The sequence below is a fragment of the Macaca mulatta genome, chromosome 11 (genome assembly GCF_049350105.2).
Source record: "Macaca mulatta isolate MMU2019108-1 chromosome 11, T2T-MMU8v2.0, whole genome shotgun sequence".
NCBI classification, from domain to species: Eukaryota; Metazoa; Chordata; class Mammalia; order Primates; family Cercopithecidae; genus Macaca; species Macaca mulatta.
This window is the reverse complement of record NC_133416.1, coordinates 71,425,806-71,451,463: the sequence shown is the minus strand read 5'-3', so window position 1 is coordinate 71,451,463 and position 25,658 is coordinate 71,425,806. Positions and strand designations below refer to the sequence as shown.

General features: G+C 41.4%; 1 protein-coding gene across 3 annotated transcripts in view; it reads left to right on the top strand.

Annotated features, from left to right (window-relative positions):
- Window positions 1-25,658, top strand: part of C11H12orf56 (chromosome 11 C12orf56 homolog) — a 122,472-nt gene that overhangs the window by 62,745 nt on the left and 34,069 nt on the right. For 2 of the 3 annotated variants that reach the window (XM_077953043.1, XM_001116886.5), the window contains exons 4-6: window positions 5,690-6,098; window positions 11,629-11,702; window positions 21,765-21,909. In XM_077953043.1, coding sequence (XP_077809169.1) covers window positions 5,690-6,098; window positions 11,629-11,702; window positions 21,765-21,909 — 628 coding nt within the window. 3 annotated transcript variants of the gene reach the window in all.

The following is a 25,658-nucleotide window of genomic DNA, read 5'->3' as shown; positions in this document are numbered from 1 at the left end:
AAGACCCTGACTTGGCAAAAAAAAAAAAAGAGTAAATGTTTGCAGTAGTTGTTTTAGGTTACTGTGGAGGTTAAAACTCTGTTAAAAGTGACAGAAATGCATTTTAGGTTTAAAAAGGGAATTTATAGGAATTACTGGGTCAACTCATGAAATTCAGTATTCATTCAACGGATATATTTAGAAATGGAAATATATAAAGATATAGACATAGACATAGACCTATCTGTCAGTCTAATCTGGCATATTTGAATTGCTGGGCTCTGTGTTCTATTTTAAAGGTATTAATACTTAGTAAAATTTAGAAATGGAATCCTGGGAACGTAGGAATGGTAAGAACGGAATTTAGACACAGCTGGAACTGGGGGCTTGAGTGTCCCAGGACTCGGTCCCTGTCTCCTTCTCTGATGTTTGTTTGTCAATTGCATCTTCTCTCCCTGAACACCACATCCTCCATGGGGCAGCAAATGAGTCACTGACTGTCTTAAATTCACATTTTACAGCTTCCACCCACCAGACAAAGGCTAACTCACCCACTTTCTTATACTGAATTTTTAAATCCTGAAGAAAGTCTCTGGTTGCCCAGCTTGAGTAAATGACACACTGCTGAAAAATGTTCATCACAGCCAACAGATCAGGGTCTTTAAAAACATGGCAGCTTCTGTGTGCTCTGTGTGTAGAGAAGTAGTTTCCAAACAAAGAGGGTGAAGAGGGAGCTGGGTCTACTGTCCCATAGTTTTCTAGCACAGTCATCTCCGTAATTAAACATTTGAGTCAGAAGCCTAAACAAAAGGCAGGGTGGGATAGAAAACACTAAGTAGAGGACTAAAGGACGTTATCATGTACAGAGATTTGAAGCATCTCCTAGGTGCCATGTTTTAGGCCTAATGATGAGAAGCTGCAGGTCACAAGACGGATGTTGTTACCTTGGAACATCAGACTTACATAAAGTGTGTATGATTACTTTTCAGGGTAATAGTAAACAACAGGCCTTTAAATACCTCTCGCATATTCATCTCTCATAGTAGTTAAACATACAGGCTCTGGAGCTACTTCAAATCCTGACTCTGCCTTAAGCTAGCTATTTAATCTTTCCGGGCTTGACTCTTCTCATAGGTGGAAGGGCTCATAATAGTACCTATCCCACAGGCATGACATGTAAGGGCTAAATCATGTACATATAAGGTACTTAAACTCTGTGTGGCACATAGTGAGTCTGTATTATTATCAAATGTAGCTCTTTTGTTACTGCTGATGATCAGTAAGTCAATCACAGAATAATCACTGTTCAGCATCCTCAGAATCTTTGATCAAGCCCGTGGGGGGGCTTTCTTCTTTTTCTACTCTCACTAGTAATACTGTGTTATTTAAAAAATAAAAATGCTGTTGTGCAATAATATGGCATGAGGTACCATTCTTAATTTTCTAAGAATTTCTTATACAATAGATTGTTCTAGTTCTATTATAGGACCAAGTCCTGTGTTTATGTAAATATACTATGTGTGTAAATGTATGAATCCAGGGTGTTTAGAAACTCAAGAGTAAAGATTCAAAGACTTCAATATTTGTTCTAAGTCTTTATTTTTTGATTATTTCTCAAAATAAACTGAAAATATTAGATAGATATACTCTCTCTTTTTTTTTTTTCCAGATAGGGTCTCACTTTGTCACCCAGGCTGGAGTGCAGCGGCAAGATTTCAGCTCACTGCAGCCTCAACCTCCTGGGCTCAAGTGATCCTCCCACTGCAGTCCCCCAGGTAGCTGGGACTACAGGCGCATGCTACCATGCCTGGCTAATTTTTTGTGTTTTCTTTTTGAGGCAGAGTCTCGCCCTGTCACCCAGGCTGGAGTGCAGTGGTGCGATCTCATTGCAACCTCCACCTCCCAGGTTCAGTCGATTCTCGTGCATCAGCCTCCCAAGTAGCTGGGATTATAGGCATGTGGCACCACACCCAGCTAATTTTTGTATTTTTAGTAAAGACGGGGTTTTGCCATGTTGGTCAGGCTGGTCTTGAACTCCTGGTCTCAAACAATCCGCCCACCTCAGCTTCCCAAAGTGCCAGGATTACAGGCATGAGTCACCATGCCCAGTGATATATTCTCTTACATATTAATATAATTTTCTCAGTTTATTACTGTTAACAAATATGTATAAAAATATAAAAAAATTATTGAGCATTGAGATAGAATCAATATACTTTCTTCCTCTCCTCTTTACTCTCCTCCATCCTTTTATTCCTATCTTCTTTTCCTTTTTGTCCCTCCCTACCTTCCGTTTATATACCTGTTTGAAAATTTTCACTGCATATATAGTCAGGAGCAGAATTGTTTGGTACATTCTATATATTAATCTGCTTGTTGTTTTTAGACATTCCGAATATCACCTCCCATTTTGTTAGCTATCTGTTAGCTTTATCTATGTGGTGTCTTTATTGAATATCATTTTAATTTTGATATTAATAAAATTAATCAAGAAGGTTTTGATTCAGATCAAGTTGGAGTAAGCACACTTTCCTCCACTTTTCCCACTGAATGCAAGTAAAAATCCTGAATGGAATACATACAACAATTGATTGCCTGATTTTTGAAAAAATCAATCTTCTCCATAGAATTTAAGTAAGACCCAGAATCACATAATATTCAAAATGTCCCAGATGCAATAAAAATTGCTTGACATTTGGAGAGCTAGGAAAATTTCAACATTTTATGAAGGACAATAGATAATAATCCCAAGATGACACAGATGTTTGAAGTACAAAAGATTTTTTTTTTCTTTATTAATAGAAATGGGGCCTTGTTGTGTTGGCCAGGTTGGTCTTGAACTCCTGGGCCTCAAGTGATCCTCCCACTTCAGCCTCCCAAAGTACTGGGATTACAGAAATAAGCCACCATGCCTGGCCCAACCAAAGACTTTAAGGCAACTATTATAACCATGCTCCAAGAAATAATTATGAACCCCTTTGAAGCAAATGGAACAACAGAAAGTCTCAGCAGAGAAACAGAAGACATAAAAAAGGGACCAAATGGAAAGTTTAGAATGAAAAACATACTGCAATAACTGAAATTTTAAAAATTCACTGAATGGCTCAATAGCTGGAATGGAGATGATAGAGGAAAGTCATTGAATTTGAAGATAGATGAACAGAAATTATCTAGTCTGAGCAAAAGAGAATAAAGATTGAAGGAAAAGACAAACAGAATCTCAGGGGACTGTGTGGCAGTATGAAAGATCTAGTATTCATGTCTTCAGAGTCTCGGAAGCAGAGGAGAAAAAGTATAGTGCAGAAAAATAGCCAGGCACAATGGCTCATGCCTGTAATCCTAGCACTTTGGGAGGCCTAGGCAGGAGGATTGCTTGAGCCCAGGAGTTCAAAACCAGCGTGGGTAACATAGTGAGACTCTGTCTCTAAAAAAAAGTAATTAATTAATTAATTAAATGTAAAAAAATTAATGAAAAGAAGTATTTGGAGGAATAATGACAGAAAATTCTCCAAATTTGGCAAAAGACATACACTTATAGGTTCAAGAAACTCAGTGAACCCCAAAAAAGATAAACTCAAAAAAATTCCACATCCAAACACATCATGATCAAACTGCTGAAAAAAAGGAAATTAAAGGATACTTAGAACTTAATGACAATACATATCAAAGTACATGCAATTGAGCTAAAGCAGACTTTAGAGGTCTGCTCTAAAGCTATATTTATAAATTTTACTGTATTCACCAAGAAATAAGAGAGGTTAAAAAATAAATGAGTTAAATATTCCACTTAAGAAACCGTAGGCTGGGGCAGGGTACAGTGGCTCACAGCTGTAATCCCAGCACTTTGGGAGGCTGAGACAGGGGGATTGCTTGAACCCAGGAGTTTGAGACCAGCCCTGGCAACATAGTGAGACCCCATCTCTACAAAAAAGTTTTAAGTTTATAAAAATGAAAGAGAGATTTCAAGCTGGGAACAGAGGCTCATGCCTGCAACCCCAGCAATTTGGGAGACTGAGGCAGGAGGATCACTTGAGGACAGGAGTTTAAGTCCAGCCTGGGCAATGTAGTGAGACCCTCATCTCTACAAAACAAAGTAGTTTTCTACTATCGTAGCGGTTCTAATCTCATGGGAGAGAGAAGATAACTTAATGTAAAAGGATAAACTTTCCCCCAAAATTATTGAAATAAAAAAAAAGATAAACCATCAACTTAAGGCAATATAGGGTAATAGTAATAGCTTGCACATATTGTTTCCAGTTTTGCAAACTCATTGCATGTATCCTCACAGAAACCTTATGAGATGGGTGCTATTATTGTTTCTATTTTAAAATTAGGAAATGAAGTCCTAGGTCCACTAAGATGTCAAAGACAAAATAAGCATAGATTTGGTTTTATTTGTGATTCTAGAATTGGGAGAAATGGTCTGAAAAGCTGAGCAGAGGAGGTTGACTTTATAGGCAGAGAAAGGCTGAAGCAAGCTGAAACGAGACAAAAATTGGATTACTTGTTTCAAAGCTACTGTTCTTAGAGGGTTAAAACAGAGGACACTACTTCATTATTGACTTAGGTTGACTGGAATCTGTTTTTCTGGAAAGCTGGTCAGTTTCCAAGTTCAGTTTGATTACTGGTACTAAGCACAAGGGACTCCCTTCTGTTTTGGTCTGTTCTGCTGGGGCCTCACGCAGGAGGCTAGTTGAAAACAATGGCCTCTCATAAACTTTGTTTAACAAAGGTCACATAACCATTAAGTGGCAGAGCCAGGATTGGAATTTAGGTCTCACCAAACTCTGCAACTTCTAAGCTTCCTTAATGTGTTTCCTTGTGCAGCAAAGTAAAGAAAGGTCACGGTCTGCTGGAGAGAATAGGGAAGGTAAAGGACACAGCATTGATTCTGAAAAAAGTGCTGATGCTATTGGGAAAATCAGAAGAGTATTACCAGGAGGGGAATTAAATAAAACACCATTTAAAAAAATCTCAGGCCAGGCACAGTGGCGCAGGCCTGTAATCCCAGCACTTTGGGAGATGGAGCTGGAGGTGGGCAGATCACTTGAGCCCAGGAGTTTGAGACCAACCTGGGCAACATAGTGACACCCCATCACTGCAAAAGAATACAAAAATTAGCTGGCCACAGTGGCACGAACCTGTAGTCCCAGCTAGTCAGGAGGCTGAGGTGGGAGGATCACATGAGCCTGGGAGGTGGAAGTTACAGTGAGCCCAGATTGTACCACAGTACTCCAGCCTCGGTGATAGAGTGAGACCCTGTTTCAAACAAACAAATAAACAAACAAAACCCCTCTCTTCATATCCCTATTTGAATAGTTTTTTCTTTATAGGATCCATTAGCAATGTACAATTAGAGGACAATTAGGTTTCAAAACTAGAATGAAAAAGTCCTTTCAGTGGAAATATCAGGGCTCCATGAAGGACAGGCACAATGCTTTCAATATACAAAGTGCTTCATTATATGAAATTAAATGTATTTCAGAAATACAGTTTATTTCTGAAAACAGAAAAGTATACCAAAAGATTGCAGTATCATATCTCCTCTAGTCAATGGGTTATTACCAGCGAGGTGAAATGACTTCCTTGTTTTAACGAGCATTCCTTTTGTGAGAAAACATTTGTGTTCAGAGTCTTAAACTACCAGTTCTCTTTGTTGTTTACTGTGCAATTTTGCATGTCATGTTTAACACTAAATTCTACCTGACAGGGACCAGCAGGAGAGCAGTACACCGTCCAAGAACTCAACTCTCTGTCCTCGTCCAGGCGTCCAAAAGCTGTCCCTTCATGGCCAAGGTGCCTTTCGACCCCTACCTTCCCCCTCCAGGAGGAGCTCTCAGTCTGCACCAGCAACTGGCAAGGCTGTCAGCGAGCCATCTTGCACAACAAACACAAAAGAACCCCAGGGACTTCCAGATCACAACAACTCCATAAGTGAAATTCCTTTCAAGTGCAGTGGGAACGGAAATGAGTTTTACTTAGGAAATTCCCTCCTAGATTCCCCTTCGCAGAGCAACTCAAATTTAGAGAAAAAGGAGTCAGAACTTCATTTGTATGTTATTTCCACAACCTCATCAATATTCCTGCACTTAAAAAGTTCATGGAACAATTATAATATAGTAAGTGTACCCCTAAGTAAACCTTGACCTGAAGTTTTATTTATTTTATTTTTTAGAGTAAATAAGCCCTCCTCCCTCCTTTACCTCCCATTTTGGAAATTTAGCCTTGGAATTTAATAATATTTTCAAAAACAAAATGTACTGAACAATTAAGGAGATGATTTTATTTAGGTGATTGCAATAGGGAAAAATGCTCATTAATGAGCAGTTTCTGGACGGGCATGGTGGCTCATGCCTGTAATCCCAGCACTTTGGGAGGCCGAGGTGGACGGATCACTTGAGGTCAGAAGTTCGAGACCAGCCTGACCAAGATGGTGAAACCCTGTCTCTAGTAAAAAATACAAAAGTAAACTGAATGTGGTGGCGCGCGCCTGTAATCCCAGCTATTTGGGAGGTTGAGAATCATTTGAACTCGAGAGGTGAAGGTTGCAGTGAGCTGAGACTGCGCCACTGCACTCCAGGGCAACAGAGGGAGACTCTGTCTTAAAAAACAAAACAAAACAAAACAAAACAAAACTAACGAACAAACAAAAAAACACCTGGGGTTTTGTAGAGGCAAGTGAGTAAGGTGAGTCAAGGACGTCATGAAGAAGGAGGGAGACGGGTCTTATCTTGGAATATGTGTGAGCAGGTGGTCTTTTGCAGTTGCTGGGGTGACAAAGACCTCAGGTAAGGTTCAACGTTGTCAGTATTGCTTAGCTGTGCTATTGAAAGTGGGTTGATGGGGGAGACCTTGTTATAGGATCAGATAAATTTATCTAGAGATCACTAGGCTAAGTCCTTATTTTACAAACGAGGTAACTGAAACACAAATGTTTTTTTTTTCTTTTTTTTTTGAGATGGAGTTTTGGTCTTATTGCCCAGGCTGGAATACAGTGGTGTGATCTCGGCTCACTGCAACCTCTACCTCCTGGGTTCAACTGATTCTCCTGCCTCAGCCTCCTGAGTAGCTGGGATTATAGGTGCCCACCACCAAGCCTGGCTAATTTTTGTATTTTTGGTAGAGAAGGGGTTTTGCCATGTTGATCAGGCTGGTCTCGAACTCCTGACCTCAGGTGATCCACCTGCCTTGGCCTCCCAAAGTGCTGTGATTACAGGCGTGAGCTACCACGCCTGGCCAAAACACAACATTTTAAAGTAATTTAGTCAAGATTATATAACTTTAGGGACAGAGTCAGAACTCCTATTTAGGGACCTTTTTATTAGAATCGATTTTAAAAATAAGTAATTATTAAAAGAGTAATAGAATCCCTTTATCTTCAGTAGTATATACCTTTTATTATTAATCTTTCAATATAATAATAATAATTATTAAGGGCTGTTTCAGTCAGAAGAAACTAGGAAGCCAGGGTTTTATAAATGGCTAAAATTATGAAAGATTACAAGACAATCCTTAATTTTTTTCTTATACTACTGTTTGGAAGACTTCAAATATTTAAAATTCCTTTCTAAATTTTTAAACTGCTTTCTTCAAATTAAAAATGTAAACAAATTACAAATAGAGGAAACTCTGGTCTATTAAAAAAAGATCTCATATATTCTTTTTTTTTTTTTTTTTTTTTTTTTGAGACGGAGTCTAGCTCTGTTGCCCAGGCTGGAGTGCAGTGGCCGGATCTCAGCTCACTGCAAGCCCCGCCTCCCGGGTTCACGCCATTCTCCTGCCTCAGCCTCCCGAGTAGCTGGGAGTACAGGCGCCCGCCACCTCGCCCGGCTAATTTTTTTTTGTATTTTAGTAGAGACGGGGTTTCACCGTGTTAGCCAGGATGGTCTCAATCTCCTGAACTCGTGATCCGCCCGTCTCGGCCTCCCAAAGTGCTGGGATTACAGGCTTGAGCCACCGCGCCCGGCCAGATCTCATATATTCTAATGGAAAAATGAAAACTTAACTGACTTTAAAAGATCTATGTGAATACTTCAAAATAACTGTTTATGCTTCCCTGAATTGCCCAGCTTCAGGTTTTAGCACTACTTTTAAATTATGCAGCAGACACATGGTTGGAGCACTCAGGCTGGCGAACTCATCACCTGCTAAGCTATAAATAGTCTTTGCAATAATAAATGCAATAACAATAACTAATATCTATTGTTAATTTCCTACTAGATAATAACAATAGAATGGAGCCTGATGCTTCATGGATATTAACTTGTTTAATTTTTACAACAACCCTATGAGGTAGGACTGTTATTCTCAATTTATAGATGAGGAAGTTGAAGCACAGAGAAATTAAATGATATATGCAAAGCCACATAGCTATTGTAGAGCTGGGATTTGAATCTAGGTAGTCCGATTTTTTTTTTCTATGACGTTGAAATAAATGTGGGTGGAGGAAGACTATCTTTATGAGTTGGTAGATACTCTCATTGAAAATAACGTTCTCTTAGCCAGGTGTGGTGGCATGCACCTACAGTACTAGTTACTCCAGAGGCTGAGACAGGAGGATCGTTTGATCCCAGGAGTTAGAAGCTCTGCTGCACACTACTGCATGCCAGCCTGGGCAATAAGCAAGACCCCATCTTTAAAATAAAAAGTAAGGCCAGGCGTGGTGCCTTATGCGTATAATCCCAGTACTTTGGGAGGCTGAAGCAGGTGGATTGCCTGAGCTCAGGAATTCGAGACCAGCCTGGACAACATGGTGAAATCCCATCACTACAAAAAATACTAAAAATTAGCCAGGCATGTGGTGTGCATGTACTTGGGAAGCTGAGAGGAGGATTACTTGAGCCTGGGAGGTGGACGTTGTAGTGAGCCAAGATTGTGCCACTTGCACTCCCGCCTGTGTAACAGAGTGAGACTGTCTGAAAAAATATATATAAAATAAAATTTTAAAAAAATAAAATAAGTTAAAAAATTACAATAATGTTCTACTTCTTCCTTGAAAGAAGGAAAATGAATAACCAAATATTTCACATGTGAGAAATCAAGTTAGAACTCATTCTATTAACAATAAGCTTCTAGTTCAATATAAACACTTTTTTTCTTTTTTTTTTTTTGAGATGGAGTTTCGCTGTTGTTGCCCAGGCTGGAGTGTAGTGGCGTGATCTTGGCTCACTGCAACCTCTGCCTCCCAGGTTCAAGTGATTCTCCTGCCTCAGCGTCCCAAGTAGCTGGGATTACAAGCACGCACCACCATGCCTGGCTAATTTTTGTATTTTAGTAGAGACAGGGTTTCGCCATGTTGACCAGGCTACTCCTGAACTCCTGACCTCAGGTGATCTGCCTGCCTCGGCCTCCTAAAGTGCTAGGATTACAGGGGTGAGCCACTGTGCCCGGCCACATTAGACATTTTAACTTTCCCTGTACTTTTACATAAAATTAACCCAAACCATCTAATTAGAAATTACCAGCACTCATCCTGATTTTAAGGATTTCCAAAGAGCTGAGCCTCCTTCCATAATCTATTTTATCTGTAACATTCACCAAAAATAGTTACACCTGGGTTGTTAAGCGCCTTAAATTTTGTAAAGATGAAATGTGGTAATTTGCCTTGTATACATTGTGAAGATAGCTGCTACAAAGCTAAATATGGGATACCCCAAATTAAAATTCTGGATTTAAAGAAAACATAAATATTTGGAGAGGGAAGAAAGGCTGCTTTAAAAAAAAAAAAAAAGAAAAAAAAAGTAGAACAATGACAAAAGTAGTAAGAAAAAGCACATATCTCCCCTGCCACCATCCACCCAATACACCACTCTGATATTAAGCACAAGACAGGTTGGGTGGATGAGGCGGGTGGATCACCTGAGGTCAGGAGTTTGAGACCAGCCTGGCCAACATGGTGAAACCCTGTCTCTACTAATAATACAAAAATTAGCTGGCCGTGGTGGTGGGCGCCTGTAATCCCAGTTACTCAGGAAACTGAGGCAGGAGAATTGCTTGAACCTGGGAGGTGGAGGTTGCAGTTAGCCAAGATTGTGCCATTGCACTCCAGCCTGGGCAACAAGAGCGAAACTCCATCTCAAAAAAAAAAAAAGCTTGTCTGCAGTGTCAAATCAGCAACATTTCAGAAATTCCTCTGACATGTCTTAAACTTCAACATAAATAAAAGATTATTTAGAGAAATTGCTGAACACTGTATGTCTATTTTGAGGACCCAGAATAAATGAGAAATGGCAACACTAAAGATTTAAGGAAGAATAACTCCATTAATAAGGAAATAGTTAATAAAAGTGTTGTATATCTATGCTATGGAATACTAAATAATCATTAAAAGGATTGATATTGGTTGGATGCAGTGGCTCATGCCTGTAATCCTAGCACTTTGGGAGGCTCAGAAGGGAGGATCGCTTGAAGCTAGGAGTTCAAGACCAGCCTGGTCAACATAGCAAGCCCCCATCCCCACTAAAAAATAAAAAGTGAAAAATTGGCCTGGCATGGTAGAACATGTCTGTAGTCCTAGCTCTTCAGGAGGCTGAGGCAGGAGGACTGCTTGAGCTCAGGAGTTTGAGGCTGCAGTGAGGTATGATCATGCCACTCAACTCCAACCTGGGTGACAGAGTGACACCTTGTCTCCTTAAAAAAAAAAAAAAATTGAAGTAAATCGGTAAATCTTTTTTTTTTTTGAGACGGAGTTTTGCTCTTGTTGCCCAGGCTGGAGTGCAATGGTGTGATCTTGGCTACCGCAACCTCCTCCTCCCAGGTTCAAGCAATTCTCCTGCCTCAGCCTCCCGAGTAGCTGGGATTACAGGCATGTGCCACCATGCCCAGCTAATTTTTGTATTATTAGTAGAGACAGGGTTTCACCATGTTGGCCATGCTGGTCTCGAACTCCTGACCTCATGATCCGCCCACCTCGGCCTCCCAAAGTGCTGGGATTACAAGCGTGAGCCACCCGCCGGGCCATCAATTGGAAAATCTATATACACAGACATGAAAAACCATCCACCATATATTAAGTTAAATCAAGTTCCAGATTAATATATGTGATATAATTTAGGATTAAATATATATTATAAAAATATATAAATACTATAAATTTATGTGTTTATAATTCATATGTCTTTATATGCCTGGAAGGTCCTAAATCAAACAGATGATAGATACTTTAAAAAATGTTAGACACAAGGTCTTGCTCTGTTGCCCAGGCTGGAGTGTAGTGGCACAATTGTAACTCCCTGCAGCTTCCAGCTCCTGGACTCATGTGATCCACCTGCTTCAGCCTCCAAAGTAGCTGAGATTACAGGTGCGAGCCATGGCACCTGGCTCCATGATCAGACACGTTGCATAGTGGGATGGAAGGGGTAGGGAAAAATAGAGAACCTTTATCCTTTACTTTATCTAAAGTAAAGGATATCTGTGTGATTTTGATAAACGATTTCATTTTATAATGAGCAAGTGTTATATTTAAAACTTTAAGAAAACTAGATAAGAAAAAATTCCCTGTGGTATTGTGAAACACTTGAATGAGCTTTATAAACAAATCGTGTACTATAGGAGGGCTTAAAGAATAGATATATAATATTGACTAAAGGTAGGGGGAATTGATCTTCAGTAAATAAAAATTCTAACAATTTCTACTTTTTCCTTTTTCAGAAAGCTACCCTTTTACAAGATCCCTTCTATGCTAGTAAGTTCAGTCCCGCTATTGGAAGTCAAAAGCCATATAGGTAAGAAGTGATGATGTATGATAAAGTTCCATGGGGGATTTTTCTCTCCTCTTTGCCTCTCCTTTTTTTGAGACTGAGTCTCGCTGTTTCCCAGGCTGGAGTGCAGTGGTGCAATTTTGGCTCACTGCAACCTCCACCTCCTGGGCTCAAGAGATTATCCTGCCTCAGCCTCCTGAGTAGCTAGGACTCCAGGTGCCTGCCACCAAACCCGGCTAATTTTTGTATTTTTTAGTGGAGACAGGAGTTTTGCCATGTTGGCCAGGTCGGTTAGATTGGTCTGATCTCAGGTGATCCTCCCGCCTCGGCTTCCCGAAGTGCTGGGATTACATGTGTGAGCCACCGCGCCCGACCCTCTTTGCCTCCCCTAACTCTGTGTTGTATGTGTGGCTATCACAATTATATCTCTACCTCATCTGCCTGCCCTGACAGTTAAGTCCGCAAACACAAGTATCCACTGGACATCTTCTGTATGTCTCATAGGAACCTTAAAGTCAATATATTCAAAAGAGAACTCAGCATCTTCCTCCTGGAACCTGACTTTCCTCTTGTGTTTCCTAACACAGGGAATGATGTCATTATCCCCAGATCACCTAAGCCAGAGTCCTGGAAGTCACCCTTGCCTCCTCTCTCCCCTTCACCTTTTCCGGAATCCAGCCACTCACCGCATGCCTTATTTATTGCTCCTTTACTATCTCTGGATAACGTCCACTTCTTTCCATGGCCACTCGCTCAGGCCCAGTTATCTCAGTTCTGGGCTCCTACAGTGTTTTCCTGGCTGGTCTGTCTGCCTTCACTCTTGCTCCTTTCCAGCCCATTCTCCATTACAACAGAGGAATCCTTCTGAAGCACAAATCTGATCATGTAACTCCTCCTGGGAAGCCTTTGAATGGCTTCCCACTGCCCTTAGGCGAAAGGCTAAATAGCGTACAAAAAATGTGACATCTCTTTTTATGTTTCTGTCCTCAACTGTTGTATCCATCCTCACTCTTGCCCTAAGCTCCTGCTCCAAATGAACTTCTCACAATTCTCAGGAAGCTCCCTGTTCTCTTCCCTCTGGAGCCTATCATGATGGCACCTCTTCTGGAACACTACTGTACTCTTCTTCCTCTTCCTGAATAACTTCAGCTCATCGAGTCTCAGCTTATTGATCATTTTCTCTGAAAATCTTTCTTGACACTCCAGAACATAATGTCCTATGTTCACACTTTTTTTTTTCTTTCTGTTTTTGTTTTTTTTTTTTTGGAGACAAAGTCTTGCTCTGTTGCCCAGGCTGGAGTGCAGTGGCGCAATCTCGGCTCACTGTAAGCTCCGCCTCCCGGGTTCAAGCAATTCTGCATCAGCCTCCCGAGTAGCTGGGATTACAGGCACCCACCACCATGCCTAGCTAACTTTTTTATTTTTAGTAGAGACTGGGTTTCACCATGTTGGCCAGGCTGGTCTCAAACTCCTGACCTCATGATCCTCTGTCTTCAGCTCCCAAAATGCTGGGATTACAGAGTTGAGCCACCACGCCTGGCCTGCTCACACTTCTTGTAGTACTTACCAGTCTGCATTATGATGGCCTGTTTCATTATTTGCTGCCCTGTTATGCAATACATTCCTTAAGGGCAGGGACCCTGGAATGAATGGATAAATAAGATAAGATAGAGACTACTGATCATAAGTAGTCTGTACTACTTATGAGAACAGAGCATAAAAGGCCCTATATGCAAGGCTAAGGAGTTTGAATTGTATCCAGACTTCAGAGTTCTACTATATTCTTATCACAGGTTGGCTGTGTATGGTAGTAGTTACTCGTGATGTGACTCTCTCTTCCATTATTAGATTGTGAACCCCTGGAAGGCAAGGACTATGCCTTGTTACTCTTGGTCTTTTTCTTACTTAAAACAGTGCTTTGCACACAGTAAGCACTCAGTGAATTGACAGTGTTAGCAATTTTGATATCATGTAAGTCATGATATTGAGCTGATATTGGAGAGTCATGTAAATGAGCTGAGAGTAAGTTAATTTTAAAAGATGCATATTCATTCCCCACTAAAAGGGACCAACGTTCCTTAGAGGCATGGCTGATTCTAGGTCTGGGGCAGGACATACGCAAAATGAGTCTGAAAGAGTTTATTCCAGAAAGCAAGGACAGGGCCCTAAGTAAAGGGCACAGGAACCCACATGAAGGAGCTCCCAGTAACCAAAGATGGGACAACTTGAGCATCAGAAAAAAATAAGAAATGAGGCCGGGTGCAGTAGTTCACACTTGTAATCCTCGCACTTTGGGAGGCCGAAGTGGGTAGATCACCTGAGGTCAGGAGTTCGAGACCAGCCTGGCCAACATGGCGAAACCCCATCTCTACTAAAAATACAATTAGCTGGGCGTGATGGCGGGCACCTGTAATCTCAGCTACTTGGGAGGCTAAGGCAGGAGAATCACCTGAACCTGGGGGGTGGAGGTTGCAGTGAGCTGAGATCACGCCACTTCACTCTAGCCTGGGTGAAAGAGCAAAATATAAGAAGAAGAAGAAAAAAATAAGAAATGAAATGATTGAAACATAATGAATATATAAAAATTCAGAAGTGTATAACGATGCATGATAGAGAGAGGGCCCTCCCTCCCTACCTCCAAGGAAATAAAACACATGGAACATTAGAAAAAAATAGGGCACCAAGCCGGGCACGGTGGCTCAAGCCTGTAATCCCAGCACTTTGGGAGGCTGAGACGGGCGGATCACAACGTCAGGAGATCGAGACCATCCTGGCTAACACGGTGAAACCCCGTCTCTACTAAAAAATACAAAAAACTAGCCGGGCGAGGTGGCGGGCGCCTGTGGTCCCAGCTACTCCGGAGGCTGAGGCAGGAGAATGGCATAAACCCGGGAGGCGGAGCTTGCAGTGAGCTGAGATCCGGCCACTGCACTCCAGCCTGGGCGACAGAGCCAGACTCAGTCTCAAAAAAAAAAAAAAAAAAAAAAAAAGAAAAAAATAGGGCACCAATTCATTACTCTGCAAATCATCAAACAAATGGAAAAAATATAATGTATTCTTCCTTTCCTCCATGAACCGTATCCAGTTCAGGATAACCAAGTAGCCCTAGGTGATGAGTGCAAATTTCATTTTACAGAATTCCAGCTAATAAATGCAGAAGGCTTAACAGAATTAGAAAATTACAATTTTTTAGCCTGTAATGAAATGACAGATTCATTTAACTATCTTCAGTGGATGAAACCATTAGACAGAAAGGTGAAATGGGGCCAGGTACGATGGCTCATGCCTATAATCCCAGCACTTTGGGAGACCAAAATGGGAGGATTGCTTGAGCTCAGGAGTTTGAGACCAGCCTAGGCAACAAAAAAATTTAAAAATGCTGGGTGTGCCTGTGGTCCCAGCTACTTGGGAGGCTGAGGTAGGAGGATCACTTGAGCCCAGGAGATGGAGGCTGTAATAAGCTGTGATTGCACCGCTGCACTCCAGCCTGAGTGACAGAGAGAGACTGTCTCTAACAGAAAAAGAGATTTAAAAAACGACAAAAAAAAGGGTGAAGGGGAACTTCAAAATGGAGGGATCATGTTGTAAATAACTAAAGCCATTGTCTTAGTATCACTTCAGTGAGACAGCCAGACTTTGTGTGCCTCATTATTTGATGTGATATAAAATACACAGCACCACCTATGAAGTATTTTTGTTAAAACAGTTAAACCTGAATCTGACTTAAAAGTGTGAGTATGATAAGCCAGGTGCAGTGGCTCATACCTATAATCCCAGCACTTTCGGAGGCCAACGAGGGAGGATCACCTGAGGCCAGGAATTTGAGACAAGCCTGGCCAATATGGCAAAACCCTGTCCCTACTAAAGATACAAAAATTAGCCAGGTTTGGTGGCACATGCCTGTAATCCCAGCTACTCGGGAGGCTGAGGTATGAGAATCCCTTAAACCCGGGAGGCAGCGGCTGCAGTGAGCTGAGATGGCACCACTGCACTACAGCCTGGGCAACAGAGCGAGACTCCATCTCAAAAACAAGCAAACAAACAAACAAACAGTGTGAGTATGCTAGTCTTAAAAAGGAAGGAAATTCTGCTACTACCACATGGATGAACCTTGAAGACATCATGCTAAGTGAAATAAGCCAGATACAAAAGGGCAAATATATGATTTCACTTATGTGAGGTACTTAAAATAGGCAAATTTGTAGAGACAGAAAATGGAATAGAGATCTCCAGGGGCTGGGGAGAGTGGTGAAGGGAGAGTTATTGTTTAATGGGTATAGAATTTCTGTTTGGAAAGATGAAAAAGTTCTGGAAATGGATAGTGGTGATACTTGTAGAACATTGTGAATGCACTCACTGCCACCAAATTGTACACCTAAAAATGGACATGATGGGAAACTTTGTTATATATATTTTAGTTCAATTTTTTAAAAAGTATATATGTGTGTTTGTATGTGTATGTAAAAGAATAGATAAAACCAGATTGGCAAAATATTGAAAATTACTAGAGCAAGGTGATGGGTACATGGGATTCCTTCCTTCCTTCCTTCCTTCCTTCCTTCCTTCCTTCCTTCCTTCCTTCCTTCCTTCCTTCCTTCCTCCCTCCCTCCCTCCCTCCCTCCCTCCCTTTCTCCCTTTCTTTCTCCCTTCCCTCTCCTCTCCTCTCCTCTCCTCTCCTCTCCTCTCCTCTCCTCTCCTCTCCTGATGGAGTTTTGCTCTGTGCCGAAGCTGGAGTGTAATGGCATGCTCTCAGATCACTGCAACCTCCGCTTCCCAGGTTCAAGCAATTCTCCTGCCTCAGCCTCCTGAGTAGCTAGGATTACAGGCATGCACCACCATGCCCTACTAATTTTTGTATTTTTAATAGAGGAGGGGTTTCACCATGTTGGCCAGGCTGGTCTCGAACACCTGACCTTAGGTGATCTGCCCGCCTCAGCCTCCCACAGTGCTAGGATTACAGGCATGAGCCACCACCCAGCCGGATACATGGGATTTCTTATAAAATTTTCTCCATTTTGATGTATGTTTGAAAATTTCCATAGTAAAAAATTTTATTGCTTGATGATGTGATATAGAAAAAAAATTTTTTGAAAGACTTAAGAAACATAACAAGCAAATATAAGAAGCATCTTATTTAGGTCTTGATTTTAACAAACCAAATGTAAGAAAACATTTTCGGGCCGGGCGCGGTGGCTCAAGCCTGTAATCCCAGCACTTTGGGAGGCCGAGACGGGCGGATCACGAGGTCAGGAGATCAAGACCATCCTGGCTAACACGGTGAAACCCCGTCTCTACTAAAAAATACAAAAAACTAGCCGGGCGAGGTGGCGGGCGCCTGTAGTCCCAGCTACTCGGGAGGCTGAGGCAGGAGAATGGCGTGAACCCGGGAGGCGGAGCTTGCAGTGAGCCGAGATCCGGCCACTGCACTCCAGCCTGGGCGACAGAGCAAGACTCCGTCTCAAAAAAAAAAAAAAAAGAAACAAAACATTTTCATATTTTATATATGTATGTATGTATGTATATATGTATGTATGTATGTATGTATTGAGACAGGGTCTTCCGCTCTCACACAGGCTGTAGTGCAGTAGCACGATCTTGGCTTACTGCAATCTCCGCCTCCCAGGCTCAAGCAATTCTTATGCCTCAGCCTCCTGAGTAGCTGAGACTACGGGCATGCGCCAGCATGCCTGGCTAATTTTATGTAGTTTTTTAGTAGAGACTGGGTTTTGCCATGTTGCCCAGGCTGGTCTCGAACTCCTAAGCTCAGGCAATCCACCTGCCTGGGCCTCCCAAAGTACTAGCATTACAGGCATGAGACACCGTGCCCAACCGTTTATATTTTATTTACTTTTGAGAGAGGGTCTTACTCTGTCACCAGGGCTGGAGTGAAGTGGCTTGATCACAGCTCACTGCAGCCTCGACCTCCTGGGCTCAAGCAATCCTTCCACCTCAGCCTCCCGAGTAGCTGGGACTACAGGCACACACTACCATGGTTGACTAATTTTTTTCTATTTTTTTTTTTTTTTTTGTAGAGATGGAGTCTCATTATATCGCCCAGGCTGGTCTGGAACTCCTGGGTTTAAGCGATCCTCCCACCTTGGCCTCCCAAAGTGCTGGGATTTACACCCCTGGGCCACCACGCCCAGCCATAAAAACACATTTTTAAGTCAATAGAACAATTTGAAAATGGACTGAGTCTTGCCGGGCATGGTGGCTCACACCTGTAATCCCAGCACTTTGGGAGGCTGAGGCAGGCAGATCATTTGAGGTCAAGAGTTCAACACCAGCCTGGCCAGCATAGTGAAACCCTGTCTCTACAAAAGTACAAAAATTAGACGGGCATGGTGGTGCATGCCTGTAATCCCAGCTACTCGGGAGGCTGAGGCAGGAGAATCGCTTGAACCTGGGAGGTGGAAGTTGCAGTGAGCCGAGATTGTGCCACGGCACTCCAGCCTGGGTGACAGAGCGAGACTCCGTCTCAAAAAAAAAAGACTGAATATTAGTAATAACAAAGAATTTTTGATAATTTTGTAGGAGGTGATAATCATTTTGTAAGAAAGTATTGATTTTATTTAGAGATGCATTCTGAGGTATGTAAGAGTTGAGTAACATAATATTTGGGATTTCTTTTTTAAAATGTTATATGGATGGCTTAAAATTTCTATAAGTGTTCAGATGTTTACTCTAAAAAAAGCATCAGTTTTCATTTTGGTGTTTTATTTAAAGTGATTTTAAAGCTAATTGTATAATAAAAAAGACTCAAATTCTGTGTATGGGTGGCTTGAAATTTATTCCTGAAGGCAAGAAGGATGAGTTCTACCACTCTCTTGGCTCAGGAAAAGCGTATTTCTTACTATTTCCTGAAAGCAACATACTTAAAATGCAGTGATTTCAAATGTACTGTGAAGGATGCAGTGATACACAAGAAATAGCCTCTACCTGCAAGACATCTTCAGTTTAAAAGGAATAAACATCCTTTAGGTTTTCAATTCAGAACTGTGTCACAGATGGGACGGTTTTGCAACCTGACCACTGTGAAAATCATACACAGCGCTTCTGAGATAATATAGGAAGAGCCTTTCCAGTGCTTTACAAATGTGAGGTATTATTTATAGTAAAGGTCTGGAAAGATGAAAAAATACAGGAAAAATAGAGCTTATTACTGGATTAAGAATCCTTCCTGAGGCTGGGTGTAGTGGCTCACGCCTGTAATCCCAGCACTTTCAGAGGCCGAGGTGGGCAGATTACTTGAGGCCAGGAGTTTGAGACCAGCCTGACCAACATGGCAAAACCTTGTCTCTACTAAAAGTACAAAAATTAACCAGGTGTGGTAGTATGCACTTGTAGTCCTATCTACTCTCAGGAGGCACAAGAATCACTTGAACCCAGCCTGGGTGACAGAGCAAGACTCTGTCTAAAAAAAAAACCCACCCCCCCCACCAAAAAAAAAAAAAAAGAAACACCTTCCTGCAACATTATTTTGGTGAATTTATGTTTTCCACCTGATGAAAATAGAGTATCTGTTAACATTAGTATAGATTTTCCTCTTATTCCTAAATTGAATAATGGAGTCTTCTGGCATTCGACTTTTTCTTATTTCTTCAGTCAAATGAAGTTTGTCATCTATGTATAAGCTAATATTTTCTGAATCCTCAAAGAAATTATTATTCATAACTTATCTGCGGTAATATAGAATGTGTACTCTAACTTGAATTTATGATGTGTATGAGACCTCCATTTATGTATGAATTGATTTTTAGTCTGAAGAGATTAGTATGCTGTTTTCTGTGAAAATTTTTTTGGCCATTAAAAAAATTAGTTTGGCATTACAATCTATTATCCTAGTTGGCAAAGGATTAAAAACAGTTTATTTTTATTGCGGATCTTAGCAAATTGCTGACTCCAAATGAAAAAACAGGAAAATCAATTTCAAAATAATTCTGCTGATACTGTATCTTATTTGAGTTTTTGCTTTTCTAAGCTCTTTTGTTTGTAAAATCTACATTTCTGTTGTTGGAGTTCTAAAAGAGTAGAGGGATTTCATAGTTATTTTTTAAATGAAATATGGTGGTAATTAGAAGTGGATAGCGAAGCAGGATCTCAAACTTATTCCTGCTTTATTTAGAGACCATTTATCAAACACTTAGTGTGTATGAAGACATGCATTAACTAAAATATCAAAATAGCACATTTGGCCGGGCGTAGTGGCTCACACCTGTAATTCCAGCACTTTGGGAGGCGGAGGTGGGTGGATCATCTGAGGTCAGGAGTTTGAGATCAGCCTGACCAACATGGTGAAACCTCATCTCTACTAAAAATACAAAAAATTAGCTAGGCATGGTGGTGCTCGCCTGTAATCTCAGCTACGCAGGAGGCTGAGGCAGGAGAATTGCTTGAACTCAGGAGACAGAGGTTGCGATGAGCCAAGATCATGCCACAGCACCCCAGCCTGGGTGACAGAGTGAGGTACCGTCTCAAAACAAACAAACAAACAAAAAACCCAGCACATTTGGATAGGTACTATCATTATTCCTATTTTACACATGAGGAAATTGAGGCGCAGAGAAGCTATGTAACTTGACGGTGATAATGACCTAACTGAGTCGGGGCAGATCTAGGATTCTGACCTCAGTCTTCATGCTCATAATCATTATGCTCCTCTGCCTCTCTGCTTGCTATTATTGAATTCATAATGATCAGTTTCCCTCCAGCACCTCCACTAGAAAAGAGACCATTATTTCAAAAAAAAGTCTTAATTTTCAGGTTAATAAGAGTGACTCATTGATTGGACAAAGGAGAACATCTTAGATGTTTTTTAAATAAAGCGGGAGGTAGTAGGCAAGTACCAATATTCCATGCAGTAGCTAGTATTGGGATAAACGGCTGGTACAGGTTTCTGGAGTAAGCAGTAAAAAATGTTTTTACTTCAAGTCAGAAATTTTAAGATTCCATCAATCTACACAGAACATGAACTGTCTTTCCTACTGTTACCTTGCACCCTGGCTCTCTGAATTTGTGTGAGCGTAGACAGGTTACTTAAACCTCCCTACAACTTCCTGTAAAATGCGATGGTAATTCCCAGCTCGGTCCCCACAGTGGAGTCAGCTCAGTGCAAGAACGAGTCTACAGAAAGCACTCAGGCCAGAGCCAGCCACCTAGTCAAGTTGTTATTACTGAGCACAGTGGGAGGTGGAAACAATATTTAAACCAGAGACATTTTTTCCAAGTTGCTAAAAGTCAGCTGAGGGGCTAGGATAGGTACACGAGTAACTAACTACAATGAGTGAAACGGGATTAGTGTGATACTAGGAGTGTGAAAAAACTGCAGTGGGAGAAGGGCTGCATTTGTTGGTGGAATTAGGGAAAGATCGGAGGAGAAGGCTTTTCTGCTAAGCCAGCTTTTCCTTAAGTGTGGAATGCACATGGTTCAGTAAGGGGAGATGATTCCAGGTGGTACTCTGATATGACATAAAACAACTTTGAATTCCATGGTGGAAATATGTGATCCCTTTTTCCAGCTAGGCTGATCTCATCAGGGAGAACCTCTCGGCTTGGGGCCACTAGTGACAGTTCTGGAACACATGCTCATCTGCCCTTTCTTCACAGAGAAGCCAGCTTCAGGCTCAGACCATCCATGAGCATTGACTTAGAATTTATGGTGCTTTCATGCCATTTACACAAAGTGATACTGGTTTTCCCTGGAAAGTGACACAACATTTTCTTTACAAATTTTTTTTTTATTTTTTAAAAAGCTAGTTGATTGAAAGAAAAATATTACATAAAGGTTCATGGATTATGGTAAATGAAAGAGGGGACAGAAATTTACCAGGGACAGTGAGAGTATTCCTGGTATAGGAACAGCTTGAGTTAAGGGGCATGGGCAAAAAAGTATGTTTGGAGAGTAACAAACAGTTCAATTTGCAGGGAGCAAGTTTCACTACTGATGAGTACTAAGGCTAGAAGAATAAAACTATATGAAAAGCCCATTAGTAACAAAGTTTAACAAACCTGTCAGTAATCATCGATATTCCTAAACTGCTATTTCTTACCATTTTTTAAGTGGAAAATTTTCTTCTGTTTCTGTAGATCTGAGGAGAAAATTAAGCACTTCAGTCAACTTAAATCTGAACTTTTTCTTAAAGACAATTCTTTGAGGAGGATACTTCCTTTAATTATGGAGCTTAAAGTAGCAGCCCAGAAAAACTTCATTCTGAAAAGGCTTTTCTGGAAGGTAAGTGCTTTGTTTTATTTTTAATCTTTAAAGCTGTGTCTCCTGTTTACCAAATATAAGCATAAATTAAAATATAAATAAGTGTTGTCTTGTATTCTGATGCTGTATTTTTAAATGTCAATAAAATTTAATGTAGTCATGTCTTAATGCTGGATACTTTGTGATGTAATCAGTAATGTATATGTGTGTGTCAAGGGGAGACGGGAAGAGAGGGGAGTGGTAGCAAAAAGTAGCTCCCATGCATTGGGTTGGCAGAGCCAACGGAGAGATAGGAGGAACATTTTTGGCATGCAAGATATATAGACAGTGAGATGGGAAAGTAGATTTTAAGAAGTTTTTGTTTGTTTATTTTTTATTTTTTTGAGACAGAGTCTTGCTCTTGTCGCCCAAGCTGGAGTGCAATGGCATGATCTCAGCTAACTGCAACCTCTGCCTCCCAAGTACAAGCCATTCTCTTGCCTCAGCCTCCCAAGTAGCTGGGATTACAGGCGCCCACCACCACGCCTGGCTAACTTTTTGTTTTCAGTAGAGACAAGGTTTCACCTTGGTGGCCAGGTTGGTCTTGAACTCCTGACCTCAAGTGATCTACCTGTCTTGGCCTCCCAAAATGCTGGGGTTATAGGCACGAGCCACCACACCCTGCCTGTTTATTTTTTAAACGAGACAGGGTCTCACTCTGTTGCCCAGTCTGGTCTCAAACTCCTGGGCTCAAGTGATCCTCTTGCCTTGGCTTCCTAAAGTGCTGCGATTTCAGGCATGAGCCACTGTACCTGGCTGATTTCAAGATGTTTTATTGTACAGTTTCCTCTACTGTAAAAATATAATTAAAAAATTATTTTTGAGTATAGGACTGGTATTTTTAAAAATGTGACTCCTGGGGAGGCAAGGCAACCTCATTCTCACTCAGTAAATTACAGATGCCTCATTTTTAGGTTCAGGTGAAAGAGTTAAGAAGCCCAGGTGAGTAACCTGGTGTGGCACTAATGAGGCCTAGGTGAGAGGGTGAGCCCTGCCTAGGGCTGCGTTCATGTTGATTACTACATATTTTATCTTAATTCTGGCCATTGCTCACATAAGTAGCTGCCATCATTTTACTGATCAATGGTAAAGCATGTGCGCTCCCAACCGTACAAGGCAGTCCTGGCCATTTATTAGCTTCTAGGTCCTTCATATGTGGGGTGACCAACCATTTTGGTTTGCCCAGATTAGGGTGACCAACTATTCCAGTTTGCCTGGGACTAAGGAAATTCCTGCAATATTGGAAAGCTAGAACAGTTCCAAGCAAATCAGTACGGTGAAGGCAGATAAGCTGTAGAGAGTAATATGCCAAATGTTCCACCACACTGAGACACTGAGACTCAGGTAAGGATGACATAGTACTGCGTAGTCTAAAATGGTTGGTGCTGGATAGATCCTGTGAGGAATACGCCATCCAAGTTTTGACTCTAGAACTTCAGAAGATTGTGGAAAATATGACCAACCAAGTAAGACCAATCCATCTTGATTATGAAGATGGAATGGAATTCATGTGGAAAGGGTAAATAAACTAGGATTATCTTCTTCCCAAATAAACCTCTCCAGTCCATCCCACACACAGTATCAATTTAATCTACAACCCTGATTGTATGGGATTGCTTGTTCAACAGTTTCTTGCGACTTTCCTTACTAAATTAAGTACAGACTTTGGCTTTGGCATTTAAGGCTCTCCCCTAATCACAGATTTCAAATTTGGACAGGTATGGCCTTTATTTTAGTAGGCTGGGGTTATCAGGAAGGGGCTGTGTATTAGTCCATTCTCACACTGCTATAAAAATACTACATGAGACTGGGTGATTTATAAAGAAAGAAGGTTTAGTTCACTTGTTCCTGGACCAAACCAAGAGTCAGGCTGCTTATTCTCATGGCCCAATAATGAGACACAGATGAACTGGGAAAGAAGGGAGTTTATATCTGTAACCAGTAACAGGGAAAAGGCCTCGAAATTATCGCCAGACCAACTCAAAATTACAAGGTTTTCCAGAGCTGATATACCTTCTAAGCTATATGTCAACATGTAAGTGCATTCATCTAAAGCCATAAGTGATTAACTTCTTTTAATCTATGCCTAAGATTAGATCAGGACCTAAGGAAGGTCCTTAAGACCTTCCTCTGGGGCCTCAGTAAATTTACTTAATCTAAATGGGTCCAGGTACTGGGGTAATTACCTTTATCTTGCCTCCTGCTAAACCACGGAGGTTTGGGGAGTTCCTTCAGACCACCAATAAACTTGTTTGTGGAGGCCTGGGGAGTTTCTTCAGACGCCCAGTAAAACTCATTTAATTCTAAACAGGTCCTGTAAAGAATTCCTTCATTATCTTGTCATGCTTCAAGGCCCAGGAAAGGCCTGGGCAAAACTCTTGGTGGGCTTTTGTTATATCCCAGCCTTTGTGTAAGGACACTGGCTCTATCAGCTTTTAATATTTAACATAACCACTCAGTCAGCGCAGGAACAGTTGTTGTGGAGGGCTATCTGTTCAGCTGTTATGAAGACCTGGCCTGCCACAGACTTAGAGTTCCACATGGCTGGGAGGCCTCAGGAAACTTACAATCATGGCAGAAGGCGAAGGGGAAGCAAGGCATGTCTTACATGGCAACAGGTGAGAGAGAGAATGTGCAGAGGAAACTGCCACTTTTAAACCATCAGATCTCATGAGGACTCCCTCACTACCATGAAAACAGCATGCATGATCCAATCACTTCCCACCAGGACCCTCCCTCAGCAGTGGGGATTATAATTCAAGATGGGATTTGGGTGGGAACACAGAACCAGACCATATCAGGCTACCATCTGGATAAGGTGGACACTGGGAAAATGAATCCAGATGTAGATGCTCCTGGAAAAGGCACAGTGCCTAAGAGTGAGAGCCATAAGAGTGAGCTAAAGAAATATCAGGATATTTTAGCATGTGGGTGAATTACACCCGGATGTCTGCACAAACATTTGGCACTGGGAAGATCTGCTTGTTTAGGGTGTGGGGATGGAGCTTTTATGGAATGTGAGGACATAAAGATTGTCAAGAGTAAAGTCAGCAGCTGGGAGAAGACTGGGAAAGGACTTAGGACAGTGCCCAAAGGGGAAGTCCACCCAGATACACTGGACACAATCAGGGACTGGATTTAAAGTGCATGTTTAGGTAGGAGAACTGAAGTACCACTTAAGGGTTAGATTAAGAAGGATGTTGATGTGTTCTCCTAATGGGATCAGCACCAGTGTTAGTCTAGAGGTCATTTAAGCATCTCCAATGTAAAAACAGGGCTGGTACCTGTGGCCTAGGCTGTGGAGCAAAAAATGGATGGAGAGAAAGAGAATAAGGTTAGGACTAACAGACCCAACCTGCCACTTCGTCTTCTCTCTCACCTCTGTCCTCTACAAGATCGAGCCATGTGGGATAACTTGGATACCTGTTCTCCTTAGCTCTCTTTTCTCCCTGCTGTTTGATTTCTCTAGAATATTGTTCTTCTAATTTCTCTTGTTAAAAATCATACCCATTCATCAAGGCTAAGCCCAAATGCCATTTTCTACCTTTCTTGTCATGCCGAATGGGGAACTTTAGTACCTTCCTCCTTTTGATCTTCTCTGTCAATTCTGTGCCATAGAACTTTCTTTGATGCTTTATAATCTGCATTGTTCAATACAGCAGACACTAGCCACATGTGCCTTTTAAGCACTTGAATGTGGCTAGTGACTAGAAAAGTAAAATGTTAATTTT